The sequence below is a fragment of the Erythrolamprus reginae genome, chromosome 7, assembly GCF_031021105.1.
Source record: "Erythrolamprus reginae isolate rEryReg1 chromosome 7, rEryReg1.hap1, whole genome shotgun sequence".
Classification (NCBI taxonomy): domain Eukaryota; kingdom Metazoa; phylum Chordata; class Lepidosauria; order Squamata; family Dipsadidae; genus Erythrolamprus; species Erythrolamprus reginae.
In genome coordinates, this window is record NC_091956.1 from 9,171,139 (window position 1) to 9,195,010 (window position 23,872).

Here is a 23,872-nt window from a genome sequence, read left to right on the forward strand (position 1 = left end):
AACCGTAGTAGATAATCTAAGGTAAAGTGTTGGGGGTTTGGGGATGACACTATGGAGTCCGGTAATGAGTTCCACTCTTCGACAATTCAGTTACTGAAGTCATATTTTTTACAGTCAAGTTTGGAGCGGTTAATATTAAGTTTAAATCTGTTGTGTGCTCTTGTGTTGTTGTGGTTGAAGCTGAAGTGGTCGCCGACAGGCAGGACGTTGCAGCATATGATCTTGTGGGCAATACTTAGATCTTGTTTAAGGCATCTTAGTTCTAGGCTTTCTAGGATTGAAAGTCTAGTCTCGTAGGGTATTCTGTTTCGAGTGGAGGAGTGAAGGCTCTTCTGGTGAAGTATCTTTGGACATTTTCAAGGGTGTTGATGCCTGAGATGCGATATGGGTTCCATATCGCATCTCATATCGCAAAGTGGTACATTACAAATGCTCACCATCTGTAGGCTTTCTCTGCAGTATTCTTAAGGGATCTTTAGCCCGACAGTTATAATGGGCTTTTAAAATCACAACTAATTTACTCGTGTTTATTTTGGAGACTTGCTGATTTGGCCATGAGGGACAGGTTGGCAAAGCAATGCGATGCACTTCTTCTTTATTCAGATACTTGAATAAGCAAATGAAGAATCATCAGATGCCCAGCTGGGAATAGAAGTTGGCAGATTATTCTGGTGTTTGAATAGCAACACTCACTCGTGAATTAGTTTCTGATTCTTCAATGGGTCTCTTGTCCAGGCACTGCAGACATCCAAAGTGCTCCAGTGTTGACTAAAACGAACAAATGGGGAGGAAGAAGAGGGTGATCCAAGAAGCTTCTCAATCCAAGAAGCTTCCAGTCTCAATCCAAGAAGCTTCCAGTCTCAATCCAAGAAGCAATTCGAATATCCAAGGGGAGTTGATTCCAGAGGGCCAGGGCCACCACAGAGAAGGGCTCTTCCCCTGGGTCCTGCCAGACAGCATTGTTTAGTCAACGGGACCTGGAGAAGGCCAACTCTGTGGGAACTAATCGGCCACTAGGACTTGGGCGGCAGAAGGCGGTTAGCATTTTCGCAAGTGCGATGTTTGTAGTTTAGTTTAGTTTAATTGGATTTTTATGTCACCTCACTCCAAGGACTTGGGGGAGCTCACAACATATATAGAAAACACAATAATGCAATTGATCCAATTAATATAATTAAAAAATCTTTTAAAAATCCCCCCAAAATTAAAACATTTATTGTCATTCACTCGATAAATCACGCTAAAAACACTTGTTGGTCAGGGGGGAGAGCTATAATGACCCCATGCCTGGCGACAAAGATGAGTTTTTAAACTCTTTTGGAAGGCAAGGAGGGTGGGGGGCAGTGCGAATCTCCACGGGGAGCTGATTCCAGAGGGCTGGGGGCCCCCACAGAGAAGGCTTTGTCTGGTCAACGGGACTCTGAGGAGACCAACTCTGTGGGATCTCACCAGACGTAGTTCAGGATAATTTAACTTCCTTTAAGAAAGGAGCAAGTGTTTCTGTGGCACCGTTTGTTTCCTACGATCCTCAGAAACCCCAACCTTAATTTGGATTAATAAAATTAGAGCTGCCTTTGAAATAATGTAAAGCATCTTGCGATAAACAGCAAGCAGTGTTATCCAGTAGACAAAGAAGAATGCCAAAAATGTGTTAAAATCGTAGCGTAAATTTCCTCTCGTTGTGATTTTAGGTTTTTCCGACTGTTCTAAGATGAATTCATAGCCTTCCGGTAGACAGTCAGCTATGTGGAATATGCAGCCCTAACCGATGCCCACTGTCCAGCTGCAAGAGGAATGCTATCTTTATTTGTAAGGCGAACTGTTGAGGTTGTTGCCATGCTTAACAAAAGCATGTTATTTGGGAAAAGCGGAGAGAGAGAAGAATGTCAAGTTCATTTCCTCTGGCTTATCCAGCAAAGGATTAGAGAGATGGAATGCCTGGTCTTCTCCACTTCCACTTAGAACGTAGAATCATAGCAGGGGTGGGTTCCAGATTATACTACTGCCTGTTTGTTCAGGGATATAGAATAGAATAGAATAGAATAGAATAGAACAGAACAGAACAGAACAGAATAGAATAGAATTTTATTGGCAACAATATAGCCAAGAAGGCTTCAAGAGTTGTAAACCTAATCCTACGTAGCTTCTGCTCTGGCAATCTCACACTACTTACCAGAGCTTACAAAACGTTTGCCAGACCCATCCTCGCATACAGCTCATCTGTTTGGAACCCATATCGCATCTCAGACATTAACACCCTTGAAAATGTCCAAAGATACTTCACCAGAAGAGCCCTTCACTCCTCCACTCGAACAGAATACCCTATGAGACTAGACTTTCAATCCTGGGCCTAGAAAGTTTAGAACTAAGACAAGATCTAAGTATTGCCCACAAGATCATATGCTGCAACATCCTGCCTGTCGGCGACTACTTCAGCTTCAACCACAACAACACAAGAGCACAAAACAGATTTAAACTTAATATTAACCGCTCCAAACTTGACTGTAAAAAATATGACTTCAGTAACCGAGTTGTCGAAGCGTGGAACTCATTACCGGACTCCATAATGTCATCCCCAAACCCCCAACACTTTACCCTTAGATTATCTACGGTTGGCCTATCCAGATTCCTAAGAGGTCAGTAAGGGGCAAGTACAAGTGCACTAGAGTGCCTTCTGTCCCCTGTCCTATTGCTTTCCTATATCTCCTATACCTTTCTTCTATTCCTATATCTCTTTTTATATTCTTTCATTGATATGTTCTATTACTATGTCTTCTTTTCTATTATTTCTTAAATATATTTTACTATGAGTATCTCCTCTATAACCTTCATCATGTATTTTATTTTGTGTATATAGATATATACCCACTAAAACCCTCATTGTGTATTGGACAAAATAAATGAATGAATGAATGAATTTATAAATAGATAGATAGATAGATAGATAGATAGATAGATAGATAGATAGATAGATAGATAGATAAATAAATGTGTGATTGGACACACAAGGAATTTGTCTTGGTGCAGATGCTCTCAGCATTCATAAAATAAAATATACATTTGTCAAGAATCATGTGGTACGACACTTAATGATTGTCAGAGGGATCAAATAAGCAATGAAGAAGCAATATTAATAAAAATCTTAGGATATAAGCAACAAGTTACAGTCATACAGTCAACATGGGAGGAAATGGGTGATAGGAATGATGAGAAAAACTAGTAGAATAGAAGCGCAGATTTAGTAGAAGGTGTTGTTGTAGCTACAGAGCGTTGATGGTTTTAATTATGATTCCTTTGAAGCCACTCTCCATATCCCCATTTCCTGACCTGAGCAGACCTCGGGGAAAGAATTGTGCTATACAGCTTTGCCTTGGCGACAGAATTGAAGAGATGACTATGCGGTGAAAAATGGGACGAGGGTGTACACACCCTTGGACGTCTTGCAGCAAAGCAAGAGCAAGAATGTCATCCTCCACCTACAGGAGATCTCAGAAGCGGATTCCCTTTCGTCCAACCCAAGGAGAGCAATTCCTTCCAAAGGCAGGCGAGCTGCAAATGGAACGTGTCCGTTCCTTGAGTTGTTGCAGCGAGCGAAAGCAATTGCCAGGTAGTGCGCGAAAGAGAAGCAGAAAATCACCTAAAACACGATTTAAGTATTGCCCACAAGATCATATGCTGCAACGTCCTTCCAGTCAACGACTACTTCAGCTCCAACCGCAACAACACAAAAGCACACAACAGATTCACACTTAATATTAACCGCTCCAAACGTGACTGTAAAAAATATGATTTCAACAATCGAGTTGTTGAAGCGTGGAACTCATTACCAGACTCAATAGTGTCAACCCCTAACCCCCAACACTTCTCCCTTAGACTCTCCACGATTGACCTCTGCAGGTTCCTAAGAGGCCAGTAAGGGGCGTATATAAGTGCACTGATGTGCCTATCGTCCCCTGTCCAATTGTCTTTCCTTATCTCATTTATCATATATATTCTCTCCTTATCTATCTATCTATCTATCTATCTATCTATCTATCTATCTATCTATCTATCTATCTATCTTATATATATATATTATATATATTCTCTCCTTATCTCTTATATCATATATATTCTCTCCCTCCCATCTACTTCTCTTCTTTTTACTTTCTATCGTTATATATATTACTTAATGTCTATTCTCTTCCACATGTATTGTATATTGGACAAAGAATAAATAAATAAATAAATAAAAAGAGATGACACAGATTATCTCCGGGACCGCCTTCTGCCGCACGAATCCCAGCGACCAGTTAGGTCCCACAGAGTGGGCCTTCTCCGTGTCCCATCAACTAAACAATGTCATTTGGCGGGACCCAGGGGAAGAGCCTTCTCTGTGGCGGCCCCGACCCTCTGGAACCAGCTCACCCCAGAGATCAGAATTGCCCCCACCCTCCTTGCCTTTCATAAACTTCTTAAAACCCACCTCTGCCGTCAGGCATGGGGGAACTGAGATATTCCTTCCCCCTAGGCCTTACAATTTATGCATGGTATGTTTGCGTGTATGTTTGGTTTTATAATAAGGGTTTTTTAGTTGTTTTAGTATTGGATTGTTACATGTTGTTTTTATCATTGTTGTTAGCCGCCCCGAGTCTACAGAGAGGGACGGCATACAAATCCAATTAATAATAATAATAATAATAATAATAATAATAATAATAATAATAATAATAATAATAATAATATAGTACATTCTTGGGTTTGCTTGTTCAATCTTCCTGCAGAACGGAGCAGGCATACAGGACTGAGCAAGCAGGGACTCCTAGCAATCTTTCTCTATTCCACTTTTTCTCAATCTTGGTTACTTTAGGGTGAGTGGACCTCAACTCCCAGAATTCCCCAGCCAGCATGGCTGGTTGGGGAATTCTGGGAGTTGAAGTCCACCCATTTCAAAGCAGCCAAGTTTGTGAAACATGGCTCTATTCTATTGTATGGGATGAAGAGAAGGAGGCAGCAGGATGTTGCGCAAATGCAGTGGTACCTCTACCAACGAACGCCTCTACTTACAAACTTTTGTAGATAAGAACCGGGTGTTCAAGATTTTTTTTTGCCTCTTCTCAAGAACCATTTTCCACTTACGAACCTGAGTCTCCGAAACTGTAACCGGAAAAGGCAGGGAGAAGCCTCCATGGGGCCTCTCTAGGAAAAGACACACACCACACGATAGAAGGAAAACCAAAAGTCTTTATTAGCAGAAAAGCAGAAAAAACTCCCTTTTTAAATGTCAAAGGGATTTTCTGGTACACACAAGGCACAGGTTAAATGCAATCCAATTTCTCACCCAGTAACTGGGAAAATTGAGTCCAATTCCAAAGTCCAGAAAGTCCACACACAGTCTTGAACAGGGAAATTGCAAAACCACAATCTTGACGAAACTATGAATCAGATAAACTTCTACGAGGCTAAACCAGCACGCTGCTCTTTTTATCTGTAGCACTAATTACAGCAGCCCCACCCAACCACAGGTGGCCTCACTTATCTCCTGTAATAACCCTTCAGTTGTTCTCTCCTATGCATCACTCTACGCATGCATGGGTCCGTCATAAGTTCTTGTTCAGAATCCAGGGATGATAAGAATGATTGATCTCCTCCTGGGCTGTCTGCCAAACTCCCCTCTTCCCTGCCACTCACGCTTCCTTCGTCAGAGGAGACTTCGTCGGGAGATTCTATCGGGAGCAAAACAGGCCTGTTGCATGTGGATGTTTCCCCCACATCCACCCCCACATTCCTTGGGGCAGGAGCTGGGCCACAGCCAATCACAACACCAACCAGTACGGCTGGCTGGACAATTCTAGGAATTGAAAAGTTTATCTGTTTGTATAAGTCATTTTTTGTCTTTGTTTTTCTTTTTATGTTTTTTGTTTTTAATGTAAATACAGTGGTACCTCATGATACGAACTTAATTGGTTCCAGGAGGAGGTTCGTAAGGTGAAAAGTTCGTAAGACGAAACAATGTTTCCCATAGGAATCAATGTAAAAGCAAATAATGCGTGCAAATCCTTCAGGAAAATCCCAAACTTTAGAAGGGAGGCGAACAGAGGGCAGGGGAGGAGCAGCTAAAGGGGGCGGGTGGAAGAAGCAAGGCTAGGCTAAAGGGTGAGTGGGAAGGAAGAAAGGCAAGGGGGGCGCCCCTCCCTTTTCTTTCTTCAAAAGACACCGTTTCAGTGCCTCTGCAAGCACACTGTTCTCCTACTTTTTAAAATGCAAACTCTTTCCCCCTCCAAGCCGCCCCTCCCTTTTCTTTCTTCAAAAAAGGGGAAAATAAGAAACCCCTTCATCCCAGCAGCAGCGGCTTGGGTTCGTAAGGTGAAAATAGTTCGGAAGAAGAGGCAAAAAAATCTTAAACACCGGGTTTGTATCTCGAAAAGTTCATTAGAAGAGGCGTTCGTAAGATGAGGTACCACTGTACTTAATAAAGTTTTTTTTTTTAAGTTGCCAAGTTTCGAGACCTCTTATCAAAAGAGGAGCAGCAGTCACCAGCTCTTGAGATGTTCACCAACTACCATCCTTGCTTTTCTACTCAACTTTCTGGGGAAGAAATGTCCTCCACAACACAATTTCCAGATAATGAGGTCAAATTGCTTTGAGCTTTTCTTACATTAAAGGGTTCGTTTGCATAGTTTCTGGTTTTTTCATTCCATAGTTTCTACAACTGGGACCGAAACCTTTGCTCTATGAATTCAAGCCAGAACTACCAGGTGATTGCAGAAAATGCGTGTGGCTTACTCTTCAAGAACAAGTCTGACAGGAAGGTCATTAATGTGGATCCCAAGGTAATGATGTTGCATTAGATTATTATTTTTTAGATCCTTCAAACATATTGCTTATCTCTGTGTATCTCTGCCTCGGAGACACATATGGTCTTTATCTCTCTAATAGGTTTGTCATCAACCAATGCCAAGATATCCTGTAATATCATCTTCATATATGACTCATACATCTTTATGATAAAATGTTCTTAAATTTAATGTAGACAAGGTAGACAATCTTCCCTAGACCAGGGGTAGGCAAAGTTGGCTCTTCTATGACATGTGGACTTCAACTCCCAGAATTCCTGAGCTAGCATGATTGGCTCAGGAATTCTGGGAGTTGAAGTCCACAAGTCATAGAGGAGCCAACTTTGCCTACCCCTGCCCTAGACCATCTCTTTCACCTTCTCATCCACAATTAATCAGCATTTGCTACTTCTTCAGGTCTTTCTTTCACTGTTTTCCACCAGAGGTTTGCTCAACACAAAAAGCATATACAGTGATCCCTCGAGTTTCGCGATCTCGATCTTCGCGAAACGCTATATTGTGATTTTTAAAAAATATTAATTAAAAAAAACCCCACTTCCGCGTTTGGCTTCGGGAGTCAGCTGGGAAGCGGCGCGGCTGTTTTTAAAAGGTCGCAGCTGGCCTGGGGGGCTTCCCAGCACCCCCCCGAACCCCCAACCTGGGTTTGGGAGGGTGCTGGGAAGCCCCCCCAGGCCGGCTGCGACCTTTTAAAACAGCCGCGCCGCTTCCCAGCTGAGTCCTGAAGCCAAACGCCAAAGGCGAACTTCCGCGTTTGGCTTCAGGACTCAGCTGGGAAGCGGCGCGGCTGTTTTAAAAGGTCGCAGCCGGCCTGGGGGGGCTTCCCAGCACCCCCGCGAACCCCCAACCTGGGTCTTCCCCGGCCGCCCAAGCAAAGGGGAAACCCCGGCTCCTCGCTGATGCCCGCCGCTCGCCCGCCCGCCAGGAAGAGGGGGAAGACCCAGGGAAGGTTCCTTCAGCCGCCGAGCAGCTGATCTGCTCGGTAGCGCAGCAGCAGTGAGGAGCGAATCGGGGTTTCCCCTTTGCGTGGGCGGCGGGGAACGCAAACTCCACCATCTACGCATGCGCGGCCATAGAAAAAAAAAGGGCACGCATGCGCAGATGGTGTTTTTACTTCCGCAACCCTACATCGCGAAAAATCGATTATCGCGAGGGGTCTTGGAACGGAACCCTTGCGATAATAGAGGGATCACTGTATTACCGATAATAGACTATCTATTATCTCTTTATTTTCTTTTTGTTGCTTAACTTGAATTATTGTACTTGGTGATGTTCTCTTTTTAATGTACATTAATGTACCTCTACTTAAGAACTTAATTTGTTCCGTGACCAGTTTCTTAAGTAGAAAAGTTTGTAAGTGTTCTGTCGGGCTCTCTGGTAGACTCCTCCCAAAAATTCACAGATACAAATTTCAGATACACACACGTTTGAAAATTCAAAACAATGTTCTTTATACCGAAAATCCAAATGAACTAAGCACTCTTTTTGTATAGCAAAGAGCACTCGTCTCCAAACAAACTGGTAATTTGTACAAGTCCCTTATCAGTTCTGAGATACTTAGATTGCAGCTGTGAGGCAATTCACAGTCCTTCTTCTTTCACAAAGTGAAACACACTTTGCTCTGGTTTAGTTTCAAAGCGGGGGGAAATCAGCACACAAAGGTCGAAGTCAGCAAGGCAGGCACGAAACACAACGATCAGATAATCCTCTCCAATGGCCAAACCCACAGGCTGCTATTTATAGTAGACTCACTAATGACCACAGCCCCACCCAACCACAGGTGGCCTCATTTTCTTTGATAATAATCTCTCAGTTGTTGCTGCCTATGCATCGCTCTCCGCATGCGTGGCTGTATCATTAACTCTTGTTCTGAATCCAAGGAGGAGCTAGATAATTGATCTCCTTCTGAGCTGTCTGCCATACTCTCCTCCTCCCTGTCACTCATGTCTTCTTGGTCAGAGGAGCCTTCATCAGCAGATTCCACCGGGAGCAAAACAGGCCTGCGGCATGTGGATCTCTCCCCCACATCCACAGTCCTTGGGGCAGGAGCTGGGCTGCTGCTTCAACTAACTTGCAGCCTCCAGGGGTTCCACCTGGAGAAAAACATCCCACTTTCCTCTATTTTACAATTGGTTTATAGGGCCACGCAGCACTGAGTTGCCCCTTTAGAAAAACCACTTGGAAATGTTGTACCTGCCAACTTTCTGCCTGTGGCCGGCAAAACTGTGTGTCGCTGCCGGCAAGCCTGTGATTATTTTACTTTATTTTGCATTCCATCCTCAAGCTCCAGGCAGAGCCTCAAGGTTTCCATCTGGCAACTGATCCCGCTAAGCTTCAGTTCCTCTAGGCAGCAAAGGCTCCAAGTATCTGCTTGACTTGCTGGCCAAACCTCTGTTTATTTCTCTGCAGTTTCCTGTAGCTGTCTATTGGATAACGAAGGCTGGGGGGGGGGAATTGAGGGAGAGGCAAAGCCTCGTCCTTGCCCCACTTACAAGGAAGCTCGGGCCAGCTAAGAAGGAGAAACACCTGTTGTTCCCTTTCTTGAGATCTCCGAAGATCTCCAGGAGTCTCCGAAATTTGCGTTGGTGGCAACAGTGCCTCGGATAGAAAGTCCCTACAAAGAGTGGTGTGGACAGCAGAGAAGATTATAGGAAACCCACTTCCTGCCATTCAGGACACTATTTGTAAGAGCTATGTGGTTAGAGCTGGAAGGATTGTTAGAGACCGTGCGCACCTACTTCACGATCTGTTTCTGTTGCTCCCCTCTGGGGGGGGGGGGTTTCTAAGTATTTCTAGCAGGATTACCAGATTCGGTAACAGCTTTGTTCCCTAAACATCTGTCACAGGATGCGTTTCTCTCACCATGTATACATCCAAAATAAACTGTGTTGTTTTTCTGTGTCATATAACATATGTGGGTACATAATTTTTCTTTCTTTCTTTCTTTCTTTCTTTCTTTCTTTCTTTCTTTCTCTCTCTTTCTTTCCTTTCTTTCTTTCCCAAAACCAGTAACTGGGAAATTGAATCCACTAATGTTCTCCAAACAGTGATAAACACTCAGAAAGTATAATCCAGAGTCCAGGAATTCCACACGCAGTCTTGAAGACAAACAGGAAACAACAATCCACGGTCTTGATGAAACTACGATCAGATAATCCTCCACAAAGGCCAAACTAGCACGTTGCTCTTTTATCAGCAGCTCTAATTACTGGAGCCCCACCCAAACACAGGTGGCCTCTCTTATCTCCTGTAATATTTCTTAAGTTGTTCTCTCCTATGCATAACTCTACGCATGCGTGCGTCAGTCATACATTCCTCCTCTGAATCCAAAGAAGATAAGGAAGATAAGGAAGATTGGTCTCCTCCTGGTCTGTCAGCCAAGCCCCCCTCTTCCATGTCACCCACACTTCCTTCGGCAGAGGATACTTCTCTGGCAGACTCGGTCGGGAGTAAAACAGGCCTGTGGCATGTGGATGTGTGTTTGTTTGTTTGTTTATCTATCTATCTATCTATCTATCTATCTATCTATCTATCTATTTATTTATTAGATTTGTATGCCGCCCCTCTCCGTAGACTCGGGGCGGCTAACAACAATAATAAGACAATATAAACAAATCTAATATTTAAGTTTAAGTTTAATTAAAAAACCCTAATTTAAGAAACCAATCATACATACAGACATACCAAACATAAATTTTATAAGCCTAGGGGGAAGGGAATATCTCAATTCCCCCATGCCTGATGCCAGAGGTGGGTTTTAAGGAGCTTACGAAAGGCAAGGAGGGTGGGGGCAACTCTGATCTCTGGGGGGAGTTGGTTCCAGAGGGTCAGGGCCACCACAGAGAAGGCTCTTCCCCTGGGTCCCACCAGACGGCATTGTTTAGTTGACGGGACCCGGAGAAGGCCCACTCTGTGGGACCTAATCGGTCGCTGGGATTCGTGTGGCAGAAGGCGGTCTCTGAGATATTCTGGTCCGATGCCATGAAGGGCTTTATAGGTCATAACCAACACTTTGAATTGTGACCGGAAACTGATTGGCAACCAATGCAGACTGCGGAGTGTTGGTGTGACATGGGCATATTTAGGAAAGCCCATGATAGCTCTCACAGCTGCATTCTGAAGCTTCCGAACACTTTCCACATCCACCTCCCTATTCCTTGGGGCAGGAGCTGGGCCAGAGCTAACCACATCACTATTCTATTCTATTCTATTCCATTCTATTCTATTGAGTTTGCTTGACAGAGGCCACTATTGAGATATGTTAGAGAAGCTTGGTTTCATCCATCAGGAGTCAAACTTAATTTCAGGGTGTCTTTATTGCTTTCGTTCATTTACATCCCGGCATGGGTCTATGCACTTGAAAATTAAAAGCATCTTTGTATGCAAATAAAACGAATGCTACATGCGATAAGGCATGCCCTTGTCTCTGATTTAAAGGCACAGTTCAAGGATGTTTACTTTGGCCACGATCCATCTCAAACACTTGGGTTTCCAATGAAAACATTTTCCCACACACACTGCATTTCTAATTAAAAACACATCTGCTTTTATCGTGACGCTGGAAACAAGTCATTTGCAGCCCTGTGTAATGAGCCTCTATAATTTAGCCTAGTCTTCAGCATTGAAAGTGAGATTGTGTGTGTTCACACCCTTTTTTTTAACCACAGTTTTTTAAATGTTTTATTGAAAAGTATGTAGTACAGAAAGTAAAAACATCCATCAACCAATGTCAAAAGAAAAAATAGCATTTAGAAAAAGAGCAAAACAGAAAAAACAGAAAGAAGAAGAAAAGAAGGGGGGGAAAGTATTAGATCCTTGGAACAAACTTCCAGCAGACGTGGTTCGTAAATCCACAGTAACTGAATTTAAACATGCCTGGGATAAACATAGATCCATCCTAAGATAAAATACAAAAAATAGTATAAGGGCAGACTAGATGGATCATGAGGCCTTTTTCTGCCGCCAATCTTCTATGTTTCTATGTTTCTATGTTTCTATGTAAAAATAAAAATAAAAAGAATAGAACAAAAACAACAAAAATTAGAGAGGCAACATGCTCTCTCTTTCCTTTCTTATTATATTTTTTATAGACCAACAATTTAATATTCAATTAGCTGTTTCCCGTATTAAAGTTTTTCATGCTTACCTAACAGGTTAGCTCTGTGTTTCTTAAAAACCAAAGAAAGAAAGAAAAGTATATAGATTATACTTTTCAGTTTCAAAGCTATCATAAGACTATTTAAAAGAAAAGAAAAAGATTCAAATATTACAATCATTAATTAGATCTTAAAATTCTTATTCAAAACAGTTTTAAATTATATACATTTGTAGCATGTCTAAATTAAGGGGAAAAGCTTGAGGCTCGACTACTGTAAAGCTCTCTACATGGGGCTACCTTTGAAAAGTGTTCGGGAACTTCAGATTGTGCAGAATGCAGCTGCGAGAGCAATTATGGGCTTCTCTAAATATGCCCATATCACTCCAACACTCCGCAGTCTGCATTGGTTGCCGATCAGTTTCCAGTCACAATTCAAAGTGTTGGTTATGACCTATAATGCCTTTCATGGCACTGGACCAGAATATCTCCGGGACCGCCTTCTGCCGCACGAATCCCAGCGACCGGTTAGGTCCCACAGAGTTGGCCTTCTCCGGGTCCCGTCGACTAAACAATGTCATTTGGCGGGACCCAGGAGAAGAGCATTCTCTGTGGCGGCCCCGACCCTCTGGAACCAGCTCCCCCCAGATATCAGAGTTGCCCCCACCCTCCTTGCCTTTCGCAAGCTCCTTAAAACCCACCTCTGTTGTCAGGCATGGGGGAATTGAAACATTTTTTCTCCCTTCCCCCTAGGCTTATAGAATTTATACATGGTATGCTTGTTGGTATGATTGGTCTCTTAAACAAGGGGACACAATCTGAAGTTAGTTGGGGGAAAGATCAAAAGCAACATGAGAAAATATTATTTTACTGAAAGAGTAGTAGATCCTTGGAACAAACTTCCAGCAGACGTGGTAGATAAATCCACAGTAACTGAATTTAAACATGCCTGGGATAAACATATATCCATCCTTAGATAAAATACAGAAAATAGTATAAGGGCAGACTAGATGGACCATGAGGTCTTTTTCTGCCGTCAGACTTCTATGTTTCTATGTTTCTATGTTTCTATGTTTCTAAATTGGGGTTTTTTAGATTACTTTTTAATATTAGATTTGTTACATTGTTTTTTATTGTTGTTAGCCGTCCCGAATCTTCGGAGAGTGGCGGCATACAAATCTAAATAAACTATAAACTATAAAAGGTTTTGGTTCTTGTCTTAGTATATTTCCCCTTTGCTATATAAAATAAGGACTATTTATTTCCGGTTTCTTTCTTTTTTTTTTCTCCCCTTTTATGTAGCCAATTATACCATTTATCCCAAATTTTGTAAAACATTGTATCTTCACAGTTTTTTTTTAAAAAAATAATCTTAATGGGATCTTAGGAGATGTGAAGCTACCGATGAGAAGCTAAGATGTTTGGCTGACGGAACAGACAAAATAGCCCCACCATCAAATCTAGGAGACACATGGCTAGTGTAACTGCAACTGGAAAAGGCAGGGAGAAGCCTCCATGGGGTCTCTCTACAAATCTCCTGGGAGGAAACAGGGCCTCCACCCTCCCTGTGGTTTCCCCAATTGCACGCATTATTTGCTTTTATATTGATTCCTATGGGAAAAATTGCTTCTTCTTACAACTTTTCTACTTAAGAGCCTGGTCACAGAACAAATTAAGTTAGAAAATAGAATAGAATAGAATTTTATTGGCCAAGTGTGATTGGACACACAAGGAATTTGTCTTGGTGCAGATGCTCTCAGCGTACATAAAAGAGAAAGATGCATTTGTCAAGAATCATGTGGTACAACACTTAATGATTGTCATAGGGGGCAAATAAGCAATGAAGAAGCAATATTAATAAAAAATCTTAGGATATAAGCAACAAGTTACAGTCATACAGTCAACATGGGAGGAAATGGGTGATAGGAATGATGAGAAAAACTAGTAGAATAGAAGTGCAGATTTAGTAGAAAGTCTGACAGTGTTGAGAGAATTATTTGTTTAGTAGAGTGATGGCGTTTGGAAAAAAAATGTTCTTGTGTCTAGTTGTCTTGGTGTGCAGTGCTCTGTAGCGATGTTTTGACGGTAGGAGTTGAAACAATTTGTGTCCAGGATGTGAGGGGTCAGTAAATATTTCCCCCACCCTCTTTTTGACTCATGCAGTCTACAGGTCCTCAATGGAAGGCAGGTTGGCAGCCATTGTTTTTTCTGCAGTTCTGATTCTCCTCTGAAGTCTGTGTCGGTCCTGTTGGGTTGCAGCACCAAACCAGACAGTTACAGAGGTGCAGATGACAGACTCAATGATTCCTCTGTAGAACCGTATCAGCAGCTCCTTGGGCAATTTGAGCTTCCTGAGCTGGCGCAGAAAGAACATTCTTTGTTGTGCTTTTTTGATGATGTTTTTGATGTTAGGTGACCATTTTAGGTCTTGAGATATGATACAACCTAGAAATTTGAAGGTCTCTACTGTTGATGCTGTGTTGTCTAGTATTGTGAGAGGTGGAAGGGTGGAAGGGTTTCTCTTAAAGTCTACCACCATTTCTACGGTTTTGAGTGTGTTCAGTTCTAGATTGTTCTGGTCACACCACAAAGATAGTTGTTCAACTTCCCGTCTGTATGCTGATTCAGAGGTACCACTATACTGATTTTCACCCTCTGTGCATGCATAGAGGCTTAAAAAACATGATATTGGTGATGTCCCGGTAGCTGGGTGGAGCCTCGCGCTGCCGCCAGTACCAGTTCTCCAAACCACCAGTGGCCGCAACTACTGGGCCGAACTGGTAGCAGTTAATTCCTGCATTGGAGCATATCCAGCTGTTCTCCACTGCCCTCTTTTAAAAATTCCTTAAAACAGATTTTGAATATGACAAACACACCCATTGCTTTGGTTCCTGTCAAACCAAACTAACCCAGGGGAAGACAGGCTGTAATTTGTTTGGGTTTGTGCAGAAACAACTCTCGGGTGATGGTCCCTTTGAAGTGCTTCCCACGGAAGATGGTTGCGTATGAATAGCCTCGGTACAAAATATCAAATTATACACATTTGAAATGAGTGCGTTGGTTTGCGAGACATTTTAAAAATGCATACCTAGAAAGTGGATTTGGTTGCACTCAAAGTGGGTCACTGGTCTAAGTTCCAGCAGCTGTGGAACATCTGTAATGAATAAGCGGATCTTCTCTTGCTGTGTGAAATATATACTTTTGAGCATTCAAGCCCCCAAGAATCTGGACACTTTAAAGATGTAGGCATTCCTTTGCCGATCTCTTTGGTGTGGTGTGTATGGAAATGATTGAACACAACTGCAACTCCTGATGTATTGAGGTGATGGCAGTGAAGGCAAGTTTTTTATTACCACTCTGTAGGCGTGGCTTATTTTGTGGATGTGGCTTGCCGGCCATGTGACCAGGTGGGAGTGACTTGATGATCACGTGACCAGGGGGGTGGCTTAAAGGTCATGTGACTGGCTTAAAGGTGGCCAATTTGATCCTATAATAATATACATGTTAATTTATTACAGTAATATTTGTATTATTTCATACAATCGCTAAATCCCTTTTCAAACCATTCATAATTACATATTTATATATATTCTTTATTTTACTAATCTTGATGTATCGTTTGTGATCTTTTAATTTCTGTTTCTTAACTCAATCCATCTGTGCCATTGTGGCCATATTTCATAATAGAAACATAGAAACATAGAAACATAGAAGTCTGACGGCAGAAAAAGACCTCATGGTCCACCTAGTCTGCCCTTATACTATTTTCTGTATTTTATCTTAGGATGGATATATGTTTATCCCAGGCATGTTTAAATTCAGTTACTGTGGATTTATCTACCACATCTGCTGGAAGTTTGTTCCAAGGATCTACTACTCTTTCAGTAAAATAATATTTTCTCATGTGGCTTCTGATCTTTCCCCCAACTAACTTCAGATTGTGTCCCCTTGTTCTTGTGTTCACTTTCCTATTAAAAACACTTCCCTCCTGGACCTTATTTAATCCTTTGACATATTTAAATGTTTCGATCATGTCCCCCCTTTTCCTTCTGTCCTCCAGACTATACAGATTGAGTTCATTAAGTCTTTCCTGATACGTTTTATACTTAAGACCTTCCACCATAATACTCAGAATCTTTTTGACCCTTAATTCCTTTGTTAGTTTGTCCATTGTTACAGGATTTAATGAAATATCCGATGTAGCAGTGCAGAAATACTGAATGTTTGCTGATATTATAATTTGTTGTTGTTGTTTGTTTGTTAGTTTTTTATTTTTTGGTTTGTCTGTTTCAAAATATATTTGAAAACCAATAAAAAGTTTTTCAAAAAAAAAATGTTGAGCAATTTGATGTCACTCACATCAAGGGTTAGAGTTAGGGTTAGGGTGCCTGGCCTCTCCTTGCCTCAAAGAGATATAATATCCCTATCTATTTACTATTATTGAGCATCCAAAATATACTACTTAATTCTATGCATATATGCCATATGTGTACTTACATATTACGCACAGGCAGACAAAAATATACATTATCTGCTATATAAACCGCATGTGTATGTACACACACACACATGCACAGCTCTTCTAAAATTATACACATTCAATCTCATTTACTGCGATAGGAAAAACATATCCAGAGCCCAGAAGAGAAAAGAGAAGTCCCACAGTAGTTTTGCTTGATTATTATTATTATTATGTCAATACAACACAGCAAACGAGATCACTATGCTGGATTTCGTATTTCATCACCAGTCGGGCGCTTCCCAAACACCTAGGACTGCCTGATGTAGCGGCGAGTTATGTTTGCCGATCCCAGTAAAGTGGCCCTTTGCAATTGACAGATGGAGATTTTGTCAATTCTGATGGTTTTCAAATGTCCGCTGAGATCCTTTGGCACTGCGCCCAGTGTGCCAAGGGCCACTGGGACCACTTTCACTGGCTTATGCCAGAGTCGTTGCAGCTCGATTTTTAGATCTTCGTATTTCACTAATTTCTCTAGCTGCTTCTCCTCAATTCTGCTGTTTCCTGCGATTGCGATGTCGATGATCCATACTTTCTTTTTCTCCACAATCACAATATCTGCTGTGTTATACTTCAGAATTCGGTCAGTCTAAAGTCAGAAGTCCCACAGTAGTTTTGCTTGCTCATTTTCGACCACTTTTTCGGGCTTATGATCCCACCAGTTCTTTGCCACTGGGAAATGGTAGTTCCGGCACAAGTTCCAGTGGATCATCTTTGCCACAGCATCATGTCTATGCTTGTAATCAGTGTGTGCAATCTTTTTGCAACAGCTTAGTATGTGATCGATTGTTTCATCTGTTTCTTTACAGAGTCTGCACTTTGGATCGTCTGTTGATTTTTCAATTCTGGCTTTGACAGCATTTGTTCTAATGGCCTGTTCTTGTGCCGCCAGTATTAGTCCTTCTGTCTCCTTTTTGAGTGTTCCACTTGTAAGCCATGACCAGGTCTTTCCTTTATCCACTTTGCCTTCAATCTTCTCCAAGAACTGGCCATGCAATGCTTTGTTGTTGTTGTTGTTGTTGTTGTTGTTGTTGTTGTTGTTGTTATTATTATTATTATTAAGATTTGTATGCCGCCCCCCTCCAAAGACTTGTGAGATACGTTATTGGATAGATCTCATTTCTGCACCTCTGTCTGATGATGGCTAATATTTGGTTCTTAGGCATTTCCTGGAGACAACACAACACGGATTCCAATCAAATCAGACCTCTACATGCAAGTGGTTATCTATGACCATGTTCTCAGAAGAAAAATCTAATTTTCAATCCTCATGAGGACTGCATGAATTGGCAAAAATCTTTGACCGACTGGAGACCCTTGGGCAGATTTCCAAGAAGATCCAACTGGATCACGGTTGCAAACTTAAATAACAGGATCTCTGCAGAATGCTTTCCTTGGCTATTCACTACAGGTCTGTTGTGATTTTTTTCCCCCGGCTTCAAATCCTTGTAGTTGCACAGTAATATTAAAAATATGTACAGATACTAGGTGAGATCCCTGCTTCCGGCTGCTTTTTAAATGGTGGGTTTCTTTCGCTTTAGAACACAGTAAATATCATTGTTGTCACTATAAAAATGTGTAGAAACCAAAGGAGTAACCACGGGGGGGGGGGGGGGGGCTTCTCTCTCTCTCTCTCTCACTCACTCACTTACTTACAAAATAAGTTAAGTAAATAAATGTTTCTTCAGTGATGTCCATCGGTAAAATTTGCTGGAAGAAAATATACGAGAGTTATGCGGAAAGTAAGATTACAAGGCACGTAGCTCTCGCGGGAAATGTTCACGGGGGAAGTTGGTATTACTATCATAAGGGGACCAGATGTCCCGAATTTCACAGGACAGTGACGCTTTTTGCCTATTTGCCCCACGTCCCACTGGGTTTTTAAAAAGTCCCTCTTTTTAAAAATGTCATGCCCACGGGGGAGGGAGCTCAGCTCCATCAGCTTCCACCCCATTTTGTGCTGCTGGGATTCCCCTGCAGCATCACAAAAACACAGAAGTCTGGAGGTGGGGTTTCCCATGGAGGGGAGCCTCGGGGGAATCCCAGCAGCACAAAAACGGGCGCTTCAGCTGGCAAAAGGGGTGAGTTTTGGGCTTGCACGCATTAATCGCTTTTCCATTGATTCCTATGGGAAACATTGTTTCGTCTTACAAACTTTTCACCTTACAAACCTCGTCCCGGAACCAATTAAGTTCGTAAGACGAGGTATCCCTTGGGTACCATGTGTTGGGGGTCAAGGGAAAGGGAGGGTCTTGCCTTCTCTTTCTGCTCAAGATCCCCATGGACAATTGGTGGTCCACTGTGTGACACAGAATGCTGGACTCGATGGGCTTTGGCCTGATTCAGCAGGGCTCTTCTGATGTTCTTATCTAAGTACACCGCAGGCCAGATCCGATCCTGGGCTTTGGGTTTGACACCCCTGTTGTAGGTTGTGGAGTAGAAAAATAAAACTGAAGTTTTTACCATAAGATTCATTTGGGACCTTTGAGTCCACCAATCTGATGTTCTCCAGATGCTTCTGAACTGCACCTCCCGTGATTTATACAACGTACATTTTGTTCCCCAACACACCTGAAGGGCAAATCCCAACCTACACAATTCCCAATCCACCATAGGATGATCGCTTCCTTTCCCCTTCCTAAGGGTCTCAGGCAGAAGTCAGGGAAGCTAATTTTGCATCTCCGCACAAGGAGCAATTCCCTCCTTAGGTTGCAAATCTCTAATTAAAAGGACCCACCTACTAAAACGGGGGAACAGATGAGGCCATGGGCCAAGTGCTTACAGGAAGGGCTGGGAAGAAAGCAGCCTGGGAATTAGCGGAGAACTGAGGAAGGCATAGAGAAGAGTAGAAGCTCCAGGGCAAGGACTACACCGCTTAAAAAGAGAGAATGAAAGGACACCCAGGGATGAGATGTGAGCAGGTTCTTCAAAGTGCGGCAATCTTTAAGAGGCCCCAAAATGGAAGCAAATTGGGGAAAAGGAATCCTCAATCTGAGTATTGCATTGGCAGTTCTGTGTTAGCAAAAACTTCAGAAGAGAAGGATTTAGGGGTAGTGATTTCTGATAGTCTCAAAATGGGTGAGCGCTTGTCATTGTGTGGCCGTGGAGAGTAGTTGAAGCTGCTACTACTCCTTATGGTCCCGATTTCTAATCCTGGTTAGGACTGGAGTTAAATGTTGCCACCACTAGATGAAGCCTCAGCCTCAGCTGGTTATGTCTATCCTGATGGTGTATATAGATATTTGACCTTTTTTATATATAAGAGGCCCCCGCAGAGGGTGATATACAATGCATCACAATGCAGCTGGCTGAAGCGTAGACATCAGAGAGTTATTGTTAATGGCAAGTATTCTGAGCAGAGACAGGTTACAATCGGTGTGCCACAAGGTCTGTTCTGGGTCCTATTCTTTTTAATATGTTTGTGAGTGACATAGGGGAAGGTTTGGTAGGGAAGGTTTGCCTATTTGCCGATGACTCTAAAGTGTGCAATAGGGTTGATATTCCTGGAGGCGTCTGTAATATGGTAAATGATTTAGCTTTACTAGATAAATGGTCAAAGCAATGGAAACTGCAGTTTAATGTTTCCAAATGTAAAATAATGCACTTGGGGAAAAGGAATCCTCAAGTAGGATGCTTGGCTGCATAGCTAGAGGTATAACAAGCAGAAAGAGGGAGATTGTGATCCCCTTATATAGAGCGCTGGTGAGACCACATTTGGAATACTGTGTTCAGTTCTGGAGACCTCACCTACAAAAAGATATTGACAAAATTGAACGGGTCCAAAAATGGGCTACAAGAATGGTGGAAGATCTTAAGCATAAAACGTATCAGGAAAGACTTCATGAACTCAATCTGTATAGTCTGGAGGACAGAAGGAAAAGGGGGGATATGATCAAAACATTTAAATATGTTAAAGGGTTAAATAAGGTTCAGGAGGGAAGTGTTTTTAATAGGAAAGAGAACACAAGAACAAGGGGACACAATCTGAAGTTAGTTGGGGGAATGATCAAAGGCAACATGAGAAAATATTATTTTACTGAAAGAGTAGTAGATCCTTGGAACAAACTTCCAGTAGATGTGGTTGGTAAATCCACAGTAACTGAATTTAAACATGCCTGGGATAAACATATATCCATTGTAAGATAAAATACAGGAAATAGTATAAGGGCAGACTAGATGGACCATGAGGTCTTTTTCTGCCGTCAGTCTTCTATGTTTCTATGTTTCTAAATTCATTGAGAGACACACGGCAACTCCAAATCTCAACTAGCAAATGCTCTGTCCTACACATTGGGAAGAAGAATCTGAACTCCAAATACGAAATGAATAATCAAATTATCATAGATAATCCCCACTCGGTTAAAGACCTCAGTATACTAATAACAAAAGATTTAATTGCCAAAGCCCATTGCAACAATATAGCCAAGAAGGCTTCAAGAGTTGTAAACCTAATCCTACGTAGCTTCTGCTCTGGCAATCTCACACTACTTACCAGAGCTGACAAACCTTTCGCCAGACCCATCCTCGAATACAGTTCATCTGTTTGGAACCCATATCGCATCTCAGACATTAACACCCTTGAAAATGTCCAAAGATACTTCACCAGAAGAGCCCTTCACTCCTCCACTCGAAACAGAATACCCTATGAGACTAGACTTTCAATCCTGGGCCTAGAAAGTTTAGAACTAAGACGCCTTAAACAAGATCTAAGTATTGCCCACAAGATCATATGCTGCAACGTCCTGCCTGTCGGCAACTACTTCAGCTTCAACCACAACAACACAAGAGCACACAACAGATTTAAACTTAATATTAACCGCTCCAAACTTGACTGTAAAAAATATGACTTCAGTAACCGAGTTGTCGAAGCATGGACTCCATAGTGTCATCCCGAAACCCCCAACACTTTACCCTTAGATTATCCACGGTTGACCTATCCAGATTCCTAAGAGGTCAGTAAGGGGCGAGTACAAGTGCACTAGAGTGCCTTCCGTCCCCTGTCCTATTGCTCTCCTATATCTCCTATACCTTTCTTCTATTTATTTATTATTTTATTTATTACTTAGATTTGTATGCCGCCCCTCTCCGAAGACTCGGGGCGGCTATTCCTATATCTCGTCTTCTAATCTTTCATTGATATGTTCTATTACTATACCTTCTTTTCTATTATTTCGTAGATATATTTTACTATGAGTATCTCCTCTATAACCTTCATCATGTATTTTACTATGTGTATATAGATATATACCCACTAAAACCCTCATTGTGTATTGGACTAAATAGATAGATAGATAGATAGATAGATAGATAGATAGATAGATAGATAGATAGATAGATAGATAGATAGATAGATAGATAATAAAATAAAATAAAATAAATAAAATAAAATAAATAAAATAAATAAAATAAATAAAATAAATAAAATAAATAAAATAAATAAAATAAATAAAATAAATAAAATAAATAAATAAAATAAAATAAATAAAATAAATAAAATAAATAAATAAATAAAATAAATAAAATAAATAAATAAAAATAAAATAAAATAATAAAATAAAATAAAATGATAAGATAAGATAAGATAAGATAAGATAAGATAAAATTAAATTAAAAAAAAAAATCTTGGCATCTCTAAGATGCGTGGACTTCAACTGCCAGAATTCCTCATCCAGCCATGCTTCTAGCCGGGAAAGACTGTTCATAGGGCTGGAAGGGACTTTGGAGGCCTTCTAGCACAACCTCTATTGCAGAGGTCCCCAAACTTGGAAACTTTAAGACTTGCGGACTTCAACTCCCAGAATTCTCCAGGGCTCCAAGTTGCAAAGTTTGAAGATCTCTGCTCTATTGTCTCTGATCGTTTCTTGTCTATAATCTTTCTTGCAAAGTATGTTTTTTGAAAATACAGTATGTATTCCTATTCGTCTTTAAAAAAAAAAAATGGGGGAGGATCTAATAGAAACACATCCATTCCCGCAGAGGAATATTATACCTCCTTTAAACATTTATTTTAAAAATAACTTGTTATCCCTTTCATCTAATCTAGTCCTCTGCCAGGAAATTGTTGTTTCATCTTGTGCTTCAAACCACTAACTGCACCACTTTCAGAGGCAAACAGTTAATATTGCACCATAAAAAATTATTTCTAACTAATACGTTTACTCATTAAAAGTAATTTTAAAAAGGAATAATGGATTGTTGGTTTGGTAGATTTTATTATAGAAAATTCTCAGTACCATATATTTTGGAGTATAAGATGTACCTTTACCTGCCCTAAAAGAGGCTGAAAATTTGGGTGCATCTTATACAGTGGTACCTCTATTAACGAACTTAATTTGTTCCATGACCAGGTTCTTAAGTAGAAAAGTTTGTAAGAAGAAGCAATTTTTCCCATGTAAAAATGTAAAAGCAAACAATGTATGCAATTGGGGAAATCACAGGGAGGGTGGAGGCCCTGTTTCCTTCCAGGAGATTCCTACAGAGGCCCCACAGAGGCTTCTCCTCACCTTTTCTGGCCTTGTTTCCTCCCAGGAGATTCCTAGAGAGGCCTCACGGAGGCTTCTCCCTGCCTTTTCCGGTTACAGTTTTGGAGGCTCGGGTTTGTAAGTGGAAAATGGTTCTTGAGAAGAGGCAAAAAGATCTTGAACACCCGGTTCTTATCTAGAAAAAGTTTTTAAGTGTTGTGGTTGGCTCTGGCCCAGCTTCTGCCCCAAGGAATGTGGAGGTGGATGTAAGGGAAACATCAACATATCATAGGCCTGTTTTATTGCCGACAGAGTCAGGTAGTGCAGTTTCCTCGGATGAAGAAGAAGGTGGGGGAGACTTGGTAGAGGGGGGCTTGCCACACAGCCCAGGAAGCCAATCTCCATGATCTTCAGTTGATTCGGATGAGGAAGTGTTAGACCCATGCATCCGCAGAATTATGCATCGAAGAGACCAATTGAAGAAATATTACAGGAGATAAGAGAGGCCATCTGTGTTTGGGTGGGGCTCCAGTAATTAGAGCTACTGATATAAATAGCAGCGTGCTGGTTTGGCCGTTGTGGAAGATTATCTGATTGTTGTTTCTTCAGAACCATGCCTTGCTATTTCTGGACTTCGTTGATTTTTCATGACTGTGAAACCAAAGCAGAGCAAAGTGTGGGGGTCTCACTTCATGGAAGAAGGAGGGCTGTGACGTTCCTTCACAGCTGCTAACTAAGTACTTAAGGACTGGTTAAGGGGATTGTACAGACTACCAGGTTGTTTTGGGACAAGTGCTCTTTGCAATAGAAAAAGGGTGCTTTGTTTCTTTTGAATTTTTGTGATAAAGAACATTGTTTTTGAACTTTCAAGTGTGTGTGTGTCTGAAATTTGTACCCTTGAATTTTTGGGAGACTCATACCATAGAGTCCGGCAGAACAGTAGGTAGAGGTGTTTGTGGGTAGA

The 23,872-nt window shown here is 41.6% G+C and overlaps 1 protein-coding gene across 4 annotated transcripts in view; it reads left to right on the plus strand.

Annotated features, from left to right (window-relative positions):
• CFAP299 (cilia and flagella associated protein 299) overlaps nucleotides 1-17,941 on the plus strand; it is a 192,870-nt gene extending 174,929 nt beyond the window's left edge. For 2 of the 4 annotated variants that reach the window (XM_070756937.1, XM_070756935.1), the window contains exons 5-6: nucleotides 6,683-6,812; nucleotides 17,610-17,941. In XM_070756937.1, coding sequence (XP_070613038.1) covers nucleotides 6,683-6,784 — 102 coding nt within the window. In that variant the 3' untranslated portion in view covers nucleotides 6,785-6,812; nucleotides 17,610-17,941. The remainder of the gene's footprint in view (nucleotides 1-6,682; nucleotides 6,813-17,609) is intronic. The other 2 variants (XM_070756938.1, XM_070756936.1) reach the window with 1 other exon arrangement.
• The last annotated feature ends 5,931 nt before the right edge of the window (nucleotides 17,942-23,872 follow it).